Here is a 13,173-nt window from a genome sequence, read left to right on the forward strand (position 1 = left end):
CATTCCAACATGTTTTCCTTTTTAAGTTATAGTACTATATTTTTTATTGACAGGAGTTTTCCTGACCACGTGGCTAGAACGCAAAATTGTCCTGGTCCTTTGACTAACTAGAGAGAAGAAATTAACAATTGTTGTAGCCTATAACTACAGTAGGCCCTGAGTTTTTCCTGGCCAGGTCACATGATCGATGCCCTCTCTTTCCTCAATGTCCTCCTGTGCAGCCATCCTCCTGCCTCAGGAGGACCCCTTCTATAAAATCTCCTCCGAGGCCCTACTCGTCACTCAGCAGATAGTCAAGATCATTTTAAATGTTACGTAGCTCTGTCATTGAGCTGTTCTTGTCTATTATTGTCCTGTATTCTGTCATGATTCTTGTTTATTGCGGAACCCAGGAAGAGTAGCTGCTGCTTTTGCAACAGCCAATGGGGATCCAAATGAAATCCTATTTGTAATGGAAAAACTACTGGCCCCAGAAATGAACAAAGGAATGTAGTAATTTAGATAAGAAGCTGCGGGTAAGTGAACGTGTGAGTGAGGTTACCAGGGATGAGAGTGAGGTTACCAGGGATGAGAGATGGTATGTGAGGATGTGAGTGAGGTTACCAGGGATGAGAGTGAGATTACCAGGGATGAGAGATGGTATGTGAGGGTGTGAGTGAGGTTACCAGGGATGAGAGTGAGATTACCAGGGATGAGAGATGGTATGTGAGGGTGTGAGTGAGGTTACCAGGGATGAGAGTGAGATTACCAGGGATGAGAGATGGTATGTGAGGGTGTGAGTGAGGTTACCAGGGATAAGAGATGGTATGTGAGGGTGTGAGTGAGGTTACCAGGGATGAGAGCTGGTATGTGTTTTCCCAGGGCTCCTGGCAGTACGTTGGCCAGCTCTGTCAGCAAACTGAAACAGCCCTGTCTAGACTTCATACTCTTCTCCTTCAGCTGCTTGTGGAGAGCCTTCACTACTGTGGGGACCTGGGAAACGACAAATAAACGACTGAGAAACACCTCAAACGAATGAAAGCTCACATAAAAACGTACTGAAATATGTCTCCTAATTCACCTTGTCATCTCTGTATTGTGATATACACTATTACTGTATGCTCTGCTGCGGTCTGGGATGAGGACCCACTTTAAAAGGCATTTTAGCCCCATGAGACTAACGCCGGTTGATTAATGGTTAAAAAACAACAACAACAACAACAACAAAAACAACAACAACAACAGAAAACAACAACAACAACAGAAAACAACAACAACAACAGAAAACAACAACAACAGAAAACAACAACAACAACAACAGAAAACAACAACAACAACAAAACAAAAACAACAACAACAACAGAAAACAACAACAACAACAGAAAACAACAAAACAACAGAAAAACAACAACAACAACAGAAAACAACAACAGAAAACAACAACAACAACAACAGAAAACAACAACAACAACAAAGAAAAAACAACAACAACAGAAAACAACAACAACAACAGAAAACAACAACAACAACAACAACAAAAAACAACAACAAAAATCAAAACAAATTACCTGTTTCTTGAGCAGAGTGATGGCTGGGTCTTCTTGGACTCCAGGCTCTGTTGCTGTGGTGATGAGGCCCTGAGAAGACCTGGTCTGTTTGAGTAAGGCAACAAAAGCTACAAAGATGTCCGTCTTGACGTTCTCCTCCCTCTCTTTAAACCGAGCCAGCAGGGTTGGAGCTACTGACCCATAGAGCTCCACTAGCAGGTCTCTCCTTGTGCTGATCACAGCCTCCAGACACTTCACAGACGACCTCCGTACCTTCCAGCTCATGTCGTCATCGTCACTGTACTCGTCATCTGACTCTGCAAGGGAAAATAACGTTGCCTTTGTTCCCATGTCCATACACGCATACCATATTACAATTCATGTCCAATAGACTGCATTTAAATTCCCTACATTCCCTTACCCTGACCCTAACCCCAAAACTGACCCTGACCCTAACTCTAACCTCAAACCTGACCCTAACTCTAACCCCAAACCTGACCCTGACCCTATAACCCCAAAACGGACCCTGACCCTAACTCTAACCTCAAACCTGACCCTAACTCTAACCCCAAACCTGACCCCCTAACCCCAAACTGACCCTGACCCTGACCCTAACCCCAACAACCCCAAACCTGACCCTGACCCTAACTCTGACCCTAACCTCCCGAACCTGACCCTGACCCTAACTAACCCCAAATCTGACCCTGACCCTAACTCTAACCCCAAACCTGACCCTCCCTAACTCCCCCAAACCTGAACCTGAAACTCTAACCCCAAACCTGACCCTGACCCTAACTCTAACCCCAAACCTGACCCTGACCCTAACCCCAAACCTGACCCTAACCCTAACCCCAAACCTGACCCTGACCCTAACTCTAACCCCAAACCTGACCCTAACTCTAACCCCAAACCTGACCCTGACCCTAACTCTAACCCCAAACCTGACCCTGACCCTAACTCTAACCCCAAACCTGACCCTGACCCTAACTCTAACCCCAAACCTGACCCTGACCCTAACCCCAAACCTGACCCTAACCCCAAACCGACCCTAACTCTAACCCCAAACCCACCCTAACTCTAACCCCAAACCTGAACCTAAATCTAACCTCAAACCTGACCCTAACCCCAAACCTGACCCTAACTCTAACCCCAAACCTGACCCTAACTCTAACCCCAAACCGACCCTAACTCTAACCCCAAACCTGAACCTAAATCTAACCTCAAACCTGACCCTAACCCCAAACCTGACCCTAACTCTAACCCCAAACCTGACCCTAACCCCAAACATGACCCTAACTCTAACCCTAAACCTGACCCTAACTCTAACCCTAACTAACCCCAAATCTGACCCTAACCCTAACCCTAAATCTAACCCAAAATCGGACCCTGATCCTAACTCGATTTAATAATTGCATATCAGCATAGTTGCTGTTGATAGGTTTGTTGATAGTTTGAGTACCTTGGTCCTCATCCTCTCCGTCCTCTGTGTCCATGGACTCATCCCCGTCCTCATCCCCGCCCTCATCCACATCATAGTTGTAGTTGGGGTCATAGGTGATGTATCTCAGACACAGCTTGATCACCGTGGATATATGAGGGGACATCTCCTTGGGGCATCTTATATAGAAATAACAGATCAACTATTGAACTTATTTAGTAGTTATGGGTCTGTTTTTTCATCTGTGTCTAATCTTGAGTGAGCACTGGGCTCTGGTCAGCTAGTAATGGGTGGAATAAATCACAAGAGAAACCTCAAGTAGAGAGGGAATTGAGAGAGATTCACTAGAGAGTTTTTTTAATTTATTTTTTACCTGCGGACGAAGGCTTCAAAGGCCTGGAAGCAGTACTCCCTGAGTTCATCGTCCTCCACACTGCAGAACGTCATCACCATGGGGATGATCTTCTCTAGGTGCTCACCTGGAACAAGAGCAATACCACAGCCACTTACCAGGCCGACCAATACAATGCTGCTCTCTGGTGACTAAAAGTTCAACAATGTCCATTTTGATTTGCAACCACTTTGACAGATATCAAGTTGGTTTTAGTTTTTTTTTTTAAATGACTAATGTCATTTCATTTCCAGAACTTTCCAGAATTTTTTTTCATCACCTCACCCTACCCTCTCCTGCCTGTTGAACAGCACCTCACCCTACCCTCTAACCCTGTTGAACAGCACCTCACCCTACCCTCTCCTGCCTGTTGAACAGCACCTCACCCTACTCTCTACCCTGTTGAACAGCAACTCACCCCACCCTCTAACCCTGTTGAACAGCACCTCACCCTTCCCTGTTGAACAGCACCTCACCCTACCCTCTAACCTGTTGAACAGCACCTCACCCTACCCTCTAACCCTGTTGAACAGCACCTCACCCTACCCTCTAACCCTGTTGAACATCACCTCACCCTACCCTCTACCCTGTTGAACATCACCTCACCCTACCCTCTACCCTGTTGAACAGCACCTCACCCTACCCTCTACCCTGTTGAACAGCACCTCACCCTACCCTCTACCCTGTTGAACAGCACCTCACCCTACCCTCTACCCTGTTGAACAGCACCTCACCCTACCCTCTAACCCTGTTGAACAGCACCTCACCCTACCCTCTAACCCTGTTGAACAGCACCTCACCCTACCCTCTACCCTGTTGAACAGCACCTCACCCTACCCTCTAACCCTGTTGAACAGCACCTCACCCTACCCTCTACCCTGTTGAACAGCACCTCACCCTACCCTCTACCCTGTTGAACAGCACCTCACCCTACCCTCTACCCTGTTGAACATCACCTCACCCTTCCCTGTTGAACATCACCTCACCCTACCCTCTAACCCTGTTGAACAGCACCTCACCCTACCCTCTCCTGCCTGTTGAACAGCACCTCACCCTACCCTCTAACCCTGTTGAACAGCACCTCACCCTACCCTCTCCTGCCTGTTGAACAGCACCTCACCCTACCCTCTACCCTGTTGAACAGCACCTCACCCTACCCTCTACCCTGTTGAACAGCACCTCACCCTACCCTCTACCCTGTTGAACAGCACCTCACCCTACCCTCTACCCTGTTGAACAGCACCTCACCCTACCCTCTACCCTGTTGAACAGCACCTCACCCTACCCTCTACCCTGTTGAACAGCACCTCACCCTACCCTCTACCCTGTTGAACAGCACCTCAACCTACCCTTTACTCTGTTGAACAGCACCTCACCCTACCCTCTACCCTGTTGAACAGCACCTCACCCTACCCTCTCCTGCCTGTTGAACAGCACCTCACCTACCCTTTACTCTGTTGAACAGCACCTCACCCTACCCTCTACCCTGTTGAACAGCACCTCACCCTACCCTCTACCCTGTTGAACAGCACCTCACCCTACCCTCTACCCTGTTGAACATCACCTCACCCTACCCTCTACCCTGTTGAACATCACCTCACCCTACCCTCTCCTGCCTGTTGAACAGCACCTCACCCTACCCTCTACCCTGTTGAACATCACCTCACCCTTCCCTCTACCCTCTTGAACATCACCTCACCCTACCCTGTTGAACAGCACCTCACCCTACCCTCTACCCTGTTGAACATCACCTCACCCTACCCTCTACCCTGTTGAACAGCACCTCACCCTACCCTCTACCCTGTTGAACAGCACCTCACCCTACCCTCTACCCTGTTGAACAGCACCTCACCCTACCCTCTACCCTGTTGAACAGCACCTCACCCTACCCTCTACCCTGTTGAACAGCACCTCACCCTACCCTCTCCTGCCTGTTGAACAGCACCTCACCCTACCCTCTACCCTGTTGAACAGCACCTCACCCTACCCTCTACCCTGTTGAACAGCACCTCACCCTACCCTCTACCCTGTTGAACAGCACCTCACCCTACCCTCTACCCTGTTGAACAGCACCTCACCCTACCCTCTACCCTGTTGAACAGCACCTCACCCTACCCTCTACCCTGTTGAACAGCACCTCACCCTACCCTCTACCCTGTTGAACAGCACCTCACCTATTACCCTGTTGAACAGCACCTCACCCTTCCCTCTCCTGCCTGTTGAACATCACCTCACCCCATGCTAAGGCTAGCTAGCTGCCTCACCGACTCGATGCCCTCCCTGGCGGCTGACGGTGGCCAGACACTGGATGTAGGTGCGTGTGGTGGAGGTCTGCTGTCCTCGGCCCAGCTCAGCCAGCAGGTGCTCAGTGAGCTGGGTGAAGAGAGTCGTGCTGCAGCTGGGCACCAGGTGACCCAGGGCCATGATAGCCCTCTTCCTCACAGCCATACGGGGGCTGGTCAGCTGGGGGAGCAGGCTGGTCAGGATGGAGGCATGGAAGCTGATCAACGTACCACTCAACCTATAGGGGTGAACAGAGAGGGTACAGGATCAGATTTTTAAAAACAACATTATGTAACATTCTTTCAAATATCTGAGCTGTGCTTGATTTTCCAAGTACAATGGTCCAAAAACTCTAAATGTAATTAAAAACACATCAATACTACAATTGACCTGTATTGGACCCAGATCTGTATAAGATAAATACTGGTCGTCATGGAGTCTTCTGCTTAAAAAAAAATAACGTTTATTTACACTCTAGAAAAGCAGTACTTACCTTCCCAACATGTCCGACAGGATGTCCAAGGCCTCCAGCAGTACTTACCTTCCCAACATGTCCGACAGGATGTCCAAGGCCTCCGGCAGTACTTACCTTCCCAACATGTCCGACAGGATGTCCAAGGCCTCCGGCAGTACTTACCTTCCCAACATGTCCGACAGGATGTCCAAGGCCTCCGGCAGTACTTACCTTCCCAACATGTCCGACAGGATGTCCAAGGCCTCCGGCAGTACTTACCTTCCCAACATGTCCGACAGGATGTCCAAGGCCTCCGGCAGTACTTACCTTCCCAACATGTCCGACAGGATGTCCAAGGCCTCCAGCAGTACTTACCTTCCCAACATGTCCGACAGGATGTCCAAGGCCTCCGGCAGTACTTACCTTCCCAACATGTCCGACAGGATGTCCAAGGCCTCCAGCAGTACTTACCTTCCCAACATGTCCGACAGGATGTCCAAGGCCTCCAGCAGTACTTACCTTCCCAACATGTCCGACAGGATGTCCAAGGCCTCCGGCAGTACTTACCTTCCCAACATGTCCGACAGGATGTCCAAGGCCTCCAGCAGTACTTACCTTCCCAACATGTCCGACAGGATGTCCAAGGCCTCCAGCAGTACTTACCTTCCCAACATGTCCGACAGGATGTCCAAGGCCTCCAGCAGTACTTACCTTCCCAACATGTCCGACAGGATGTCCAAGGCCTCCAGCAGTACTTACCTTCCCAACATGTCCGACAGGATGTCCAAGGCCTCCAGCAGTACTTACCTTCCCAACATGTCCGACAGGATGTCCAAGGCCTCCAGTTGGACGGAAACATCCTCCTGTGTCCCCATGGCTCCTATCAGCTGAGATGTGATCTTCTTACACACGTTGGCAGTCAGGCTCTGACCTGGTAACTCAAAAGCAAAAGAGGAATTCTAGAACTGTATAATTTTCTGCATTCAGATTCTCTACCCTTTACCCTGAAGTGTGTGCACTTGTAGGCTACACTACCTGGCCCAATCCCAAATGGACCACTAAAGCCCTAAAACCTATGCCTATAAGGTTTAGGAGTGCATTTGGGATTGGGCACCTGTCATGGATTTAACAATGGTGGACACTTCTTCCAGTCATTGCTTTCACCAATCCGATTCGCTACATGGTTAGCTGTCATAATATAAAACACTCTCATTGGACAGTTTCCATTTCAGAGCTCCTCTAAGGAGAACCATACTGTAGTGTAGCGTGTACAACAACAACAACAACAACAACAACAGAGAATCGTACCTGCGGAGCATGGGGGCAGCTCAGCGATGACTGTCTTCAGACCCATACTGTAGTGTAGCGTGTACAACAACAACAACAACAACAACAACAACAACAACAACAACAACAGAGACTCGTACCTGCGGAGCATGGGGGCAGCTCAGCGATGACTGTCTTCAGACCCATACTGTAGTGTAGCGTGTACAACAACAACAACAACAACAACAACAACAACAACAGAGACTCGTACCTGCGGAGCATGGGGGCAGCTCAGCGATGACTGTCTTCAGACCCATACTGTAGTGTAGCGTGTACAACAACAACGACAACAACAACAACAACAACAACAGAGACTCGTACCTGCGGAGCATGGGGGCAGCTCAGCGATGACTGTCTTCAGACCCATACTGTAGTGTAGCGTGTACAACAACAACAACAACAACAACAACAACAACAACAACAACAACAACAACAGAGACTCGTACCTGCGGAGCATGGGGGCAGCTCAGCGATGACTGTCTTCAGACCCATACTGTAGTGTAGCGTGTACAACAACAACGACAACAACAACAACAACAACAACAACAACAACAACAACAGAGACTCGTACCTGCGGAGCATGGGGGCAGCTCAGCGATGACTGTCTTCAGACCCATACTGGAGATGTCTCTGAGTTGTTCCTTGTCTGACATCATGTTAGAGCAGAGTGTATCCACCATGATCTCAACCTGGTACTCTTTCACCTTGCTCACCAAGGGACCCAGACTGCAGCAGAGAGACACATTACCCAACTAACTGATTGAAAAACAAAATAAAGTTGTTACATCTGCAAGTGCTCCTTGAGAAAGACTTAACTATCAACATGTGACTTTAAACTTTAAAAAACAAATCTGAAATACCTTGTGACACACAGGAGATTTTATTTCACCTTTATTTAAATAGGCAAGTAAGTTAAAGTACAAATTCTTATTTACAATGACAGCCTATCCTGGCCAAACGTCACTGGGCCAATTGTGAACCGCCCTATGGGACTGCCTATCACGGCCGGTTGTGATACAGCCTGGAATCGAACCAGGGTCTGTAGTGGCGCCTCTAGCACTGTGAATGCAGTGACTTAGACCGCTGTGCCACTCAGAAGCCCAAGTGGTGATGCCTTGTGCATTTGAACACTTTACAAACACAATGGTTATTATAAAGAGAGACATGCCAGCATTAGCCTACCACTTGACAGCCAGATTCTGCACCTCTCCATTCTTATCTTCCAGTAGCTTCAGGAGCATGGTGACCACCTTCTTCTCGCTGTCTTCATCCAACTTGATAGAATCCTTCTGAAGCTCCATCATCAGGTCATTGGTGGCCATGAAGCTGGAGGAAAAGATGAGTCCAACGTGACCGTTATTCCACTAACACAAAGTTATCTACTGTATTTTAGACAGTATTACTTTATTACGGCCATGAACGTGGAGGAAATGAGTCCACTATCTGTTTTGGTTCTCACAAATTGAACAATAAAGTATATATACACGATTGTAGTCGGAAGTTTACATACACCTTAGCAAATTACATTTTAACTCAGTTTTTCACAATTCCTGACATTTAATCCGAGTAACAATTCCCTTTCTTAGGCCGGTTAGGATCACCACCTTTATTTTAATCATGTGAAATGTCAGCTTGTATTTCTTTCATCACATTCCCTGTGGGTCAGAAGTTTACATATACTCAATTAGTATTCGGTAACATTGCCGTTAAATTGTTTAACATGGGTCAAACATTTCAGGTAGCCTTCCACAAGCTTCCCACAATAAGTTGGGTGAATTTTGTCCTATTCCTCCTGACAGAGCTGATGTAACTGAGTCAGGTTTGTAGGCCTCCTTGCTCGCAAGCGCCTTTTCAGTTCTGCCCACAAATGTTCTATAGGATTGAGGTCCAGGCTTTGTGATGGCCACTCCAATACCTTGACCTTGTTGTCCTTAAGCCATTTTGCCACAACTTTGGAAGTATGCTTGGGGTCATTGTCCATTTGGAAGATCCATTTGCAACCAAGCTTTAACTTCCTGACTGATGTCTTGAGATGTTGCTTCAATATATCCACATAATCTTCCTTTCCTCATGATGGCATCTATTTTGTGAAGTGCACCAGACCCTCCTGCAGCAAAGCACCCCCACAACATGATGCTGCCACCCCCGTGCTTCACGGTTGGGATGGTGTTCTTCGGCTCCAAACATAACGATGGTCATTATGGCCAAACAGTTCTATTTTTTGTTTCATCAGACCATAGGACATTTCTCCAAAAAGTACGATCTTTGTCCCTGTGTGCAGTTGCAAACCGTAGTCTGGCTTTTTTATGGCGGTTATGGAGCAGTGTCTTCTTCCTTGCTGAACGGCCTTTCAGGTTGTTGATATAGATCTCGTTTTACTGTGGATATAGATACTTTTGTATCTGTTTCCTCCAGCATCTTCACAAGGTCCTTTGCTGTTGTTCTGGGATTGATTTGCACTTTTCGCACCAAAGTACGTTCATCTCTAGGAGACAGAACGTGTCTCCTTCCTGAGCGGTATGATGGCTGCGTGGTCCCATGGTGTTTATGCTTGTGTACTATTGTTTGTACAGATGAACGTGGTACCTTCAGGCATTTGGAAATTGCTCCCAAGGATGAACCAGACTTGTGGAGGTCTACAATTCTTGGCTGATTTCTTTTGATTTTCTCATGATATCAAGCAAAGAGGCACTGAGTTTGAAGGTAGGCCTTGGAATACATCCACAGGTACACCTCCAATTGACTCAAATTATGTCAATTAGCCTATCAGAAGCTTTTAAAGCCATGACATCATTTTCTGGAATTTTCCAAGCTGTTTAAAGGCAGAGTCAACTTAGTGTATGTCAACTTCTGACCCACTGGAATTGTGATACAGTGAATTATAAGTGAAATAATCTGTCTGTAAACAATAATCTGTCTTGGAAAAAGTACTTGTGTCATGCACAAAGTAGATGTCCTAACCGACTTGCCAAAACTACAGTTTGTTAACAAGAAATTTGTGGAGTGGTTGAAAAACGAGTTTTAATGACTCCAACCTAAGTGTATGTAAACTTCTGACTTCAACTGTATATTCTATTCTACCTCGTATTTCCATGGCTCTCCCTATCACACCTGTCATTCAATTATCATAATCAATTCAATTCAATTTCAATTCAAGGGCTTTATTGGCATGGGAAACATGTGTTAACATTGCCAAAGCAAGTGAGGTAGACAACATGCAAAGTGAATATATAAAGTGAAAAACAACAAAAATTTACAGTAAACATTACACATACAGAAGTTTAAAAACAATAAAGACATTACAGTGAATGATAAGTCATGTTGAGGTTCTAGAAGATAGCATTACGTCATAATTATTATTGTTGGACCCACTTTTAGTGAAAGGAGTAAGAATTTATTTAATCATAACCTTGACGTTATTATTGTTATGCATTTCATTTGTAATAATAGCCTAATCTACACTAAGCGTATTATTTGAATAGGTGAGATACGTTATAGGCCAGTTTTAAAGTCATTAGTAATAAAAAAAAGTAGTCAAAAATACTTAGTGGCAGACTGACACACACGAAAAAATGACAGTCATTGTTGATAGCCCACATTATTACTGTCATCCCACACGCAAACATGCATCGCAAAACACTCGGCCTTCTTACCGAAAGTCTTTGTCGGTAGATGTCATTTTCTCCAACAGATTGGAGATATGGTAGGAGATATTCGACATCTTAACTACCAATTACAGTTAATTTATATATGATAAAAGTTGAATGAATAACTTTGAAAATAGTGTAGCAGAAGTTTCAGCCGGAGAACATGGCGAGAGACAGGGGTGGCAATAGCGACGAGCTAACTTTGGACAAGAACAAACTGAGAAACATGACACTGTCAGGGTTCGTTATAAATAGGCACGACCGTGTTATGAGTGAGTCGAGTATGAATTCCTAGTTTATACTGACACCTGGTGGAACCAATCAGGAACCAACGCTCAGCGCATCAGAAACGTTTTTCTTCCTTAAGTTGTACATTTTCTCGAAATCTAACGGCACAACCTATATTCGAGCCAATGTCTTAGGTCGTTGAACATGTTATCACTCCATCCTCGTGAAAGTGACAATCTGACACGTTTTCATTTTCGTCAAAAAAAAAACAACTTTATATCGAAAGACGCGCAGTTCGTAGCGAGGCGTCCGTTTGACCCGATGATTCTACGCATGAGTTTAGCCAACGTCGCCATGCAACCCAGGGTCTCTCGTTATTAGTACATACAAACATTGTGCTAATTTGTAAATATAGTACATAATTAATGAGCGACTGGGTTGCGCCATGACATCGCCTACAAGTGTGATCGTGGAAGCGGTTCAATTCAATGGGCTTTATTGGCATGGGAAGCATATGTTAACATTTGCCAAAGCAAGTAAAATAGATAATAAACAAAAGTGAAATAAACCATTTTAAAAAATGAACAGTAAACATTTACAATCGTTTAAAAAGTTTCTAAAGAATAGAGACATTTCAAACGTCATATTATGGCTATGTACAGTGTTATAACAATGTGCAAATAGTTGAAGTAGAAAAGTTTATGCCTTTCTTCATATTGTACTGTCTTCATATTGTACTGTCTTCATATTGTACTGTCTTCATATTGTACTGTCTTCATATTGTACTGTCTTTGAGCTGGATCCTATCCACATGAAGACTTCCGGGTTTTTCAGATTTTTACCTTCAAAAATAAAAGACCACAGTAAACGCTATGTGTATGATAGGAATGAATCCATCTGGACATCATGCTTAAGACATAACAGATCATGTCAGTACAGTTCAAAGGTCGCAGTCATATCAAATCAGTAGTAGTAGTAGACTAGGCATAGCTAGATACAGTTTCATCAGCTGTCTGGGTGGCTGGTCTCAGATGATACCCGCAGGTGAAGAAGCCAGACGAGGAGGTCCTGAGCTGGCATGGTAACACGTGGTCTGCGGTTGTGAGGCCGGTTGACCGTACTGCCAAATTCTCTGAAACGATGTAGAGAAATGAACATTTAATTCTCTGGTAACAGCTCTGGTGGACATTCCTGTAGTCAGCATGCCAATTGCAGGCTCCTTCACAACTTGACACATCTGTGGCATTGTGTTGTGTGACAAAACTGCACTTTTTAGAGTGGTGTTTTATTGTCCCCAGCACAAGGTGCACCTGTGTAATGATCACATTGTTTCATCAGCTTCTTGATATGACACATTTGTCAGGTGGAAGGATTATCTTGGCAAATGAGAAATGCTCATTAACAGGGGATGTAAACTAAATTTGTGAACAACATTTTAGAGAAATAAGCTTTTTTGTTCGTATGGAACATTTCTGAGATCGTTTATTTCAGCTCATGAATGAAACATGGGACCAACACCTGACATGTTCTGTTTTATAATTCTTTGCTCAGTGTAGCTAAGATAGTTGACTGAGTGCCATTGATTTGATTTTGAATGAGTTGTGTATTAGGTTAATTCCATTGCCCTGTATGTCTTTATTAAGCTTTTCCTCACTAGACGGTTATGCAACAAAACTATCCTCTGCATTGATTGTAAATCTAGCTATGCCTCGTCTATTACTAACTGCACCTTGACTGATTAGATTTGACTGCGACCTTTGACCTGTACTGACGTGGTCTGTTGTGTGTAAAAGCAGGATGCCCAGATGGATTACTACGGCACCAGACTGGCCACCTGCTCTTCTGACAGGTCTGTCAAGAATCTTCCATGTCAAAAATGG

The 13,173-nt window shown here is 45.5% G+C and overlaps 1 protein-coding gene across 28 annotated transcripts in view; it reads right to left on the reverse strand.

Moving 5' to 3' along the window:
• Positions 1-11,261, reverse strand: part of cand2 (cullin-associated and neddylation-dissociated 2 (putative)) — a 30,903-nt gene extending 19,642 nt beyond the window's left edge. For 6 of the 28 annotated variants that reach the window (XM_052526226.1, XM_052526227.1, XM_052526222.1 and 3 more), the window contains exons 1-9: positions 11,072-11,261; positions 8,601-8,744; positions 7,990-8,144; positions 6,900-7,023; positions 5,620-5,876; positions 3,338-3,443; positions 2,986-3,143; positions 1,548-1,843; positions 831-972 (exon numbers count right to left, since the gene is read on the reverse strand). In XM_052526226.1, coding sequence (XP_052382186.1) covers positions 831-972; positions 1,548-1,843; positions 2,986-3,143; positions 3,338-3,443; positions 5,620-5,876; positions 6,900-7,023; positions 7,990-8,144; positions 8,601-8,744; positions 11,072-11,139 — 1,450 coding nt within the window. In that variant the 5' untranslated portion in view covers positions 11,140-11,261. The other 22 variants (XM_052526228.1, XM_052526229.1, XM_052526232.1 and 19 more) reach the window with 22 other exon arrangements.
• Between the last annotated feature and the right edge of the window lie 1,912 nt (positions 11,262-13,173).

This window comes from Oncorhynchus keta, chromosome 10 (assembly GCF_023373465.1).
Source record: "Oncorhynchus keta strain PuntledgeMale-10-30-2019 chromosome 10, Oket_V2, whole genome shotgun sequence".
Taxonomy (NCBI): domain Eukaryota; kingdom Metazoa; phylum Chordata; class Actinopteri; order Salmoniformes; family Salmonidae; genus Oncorhynchus; species Oncorhynchus keta.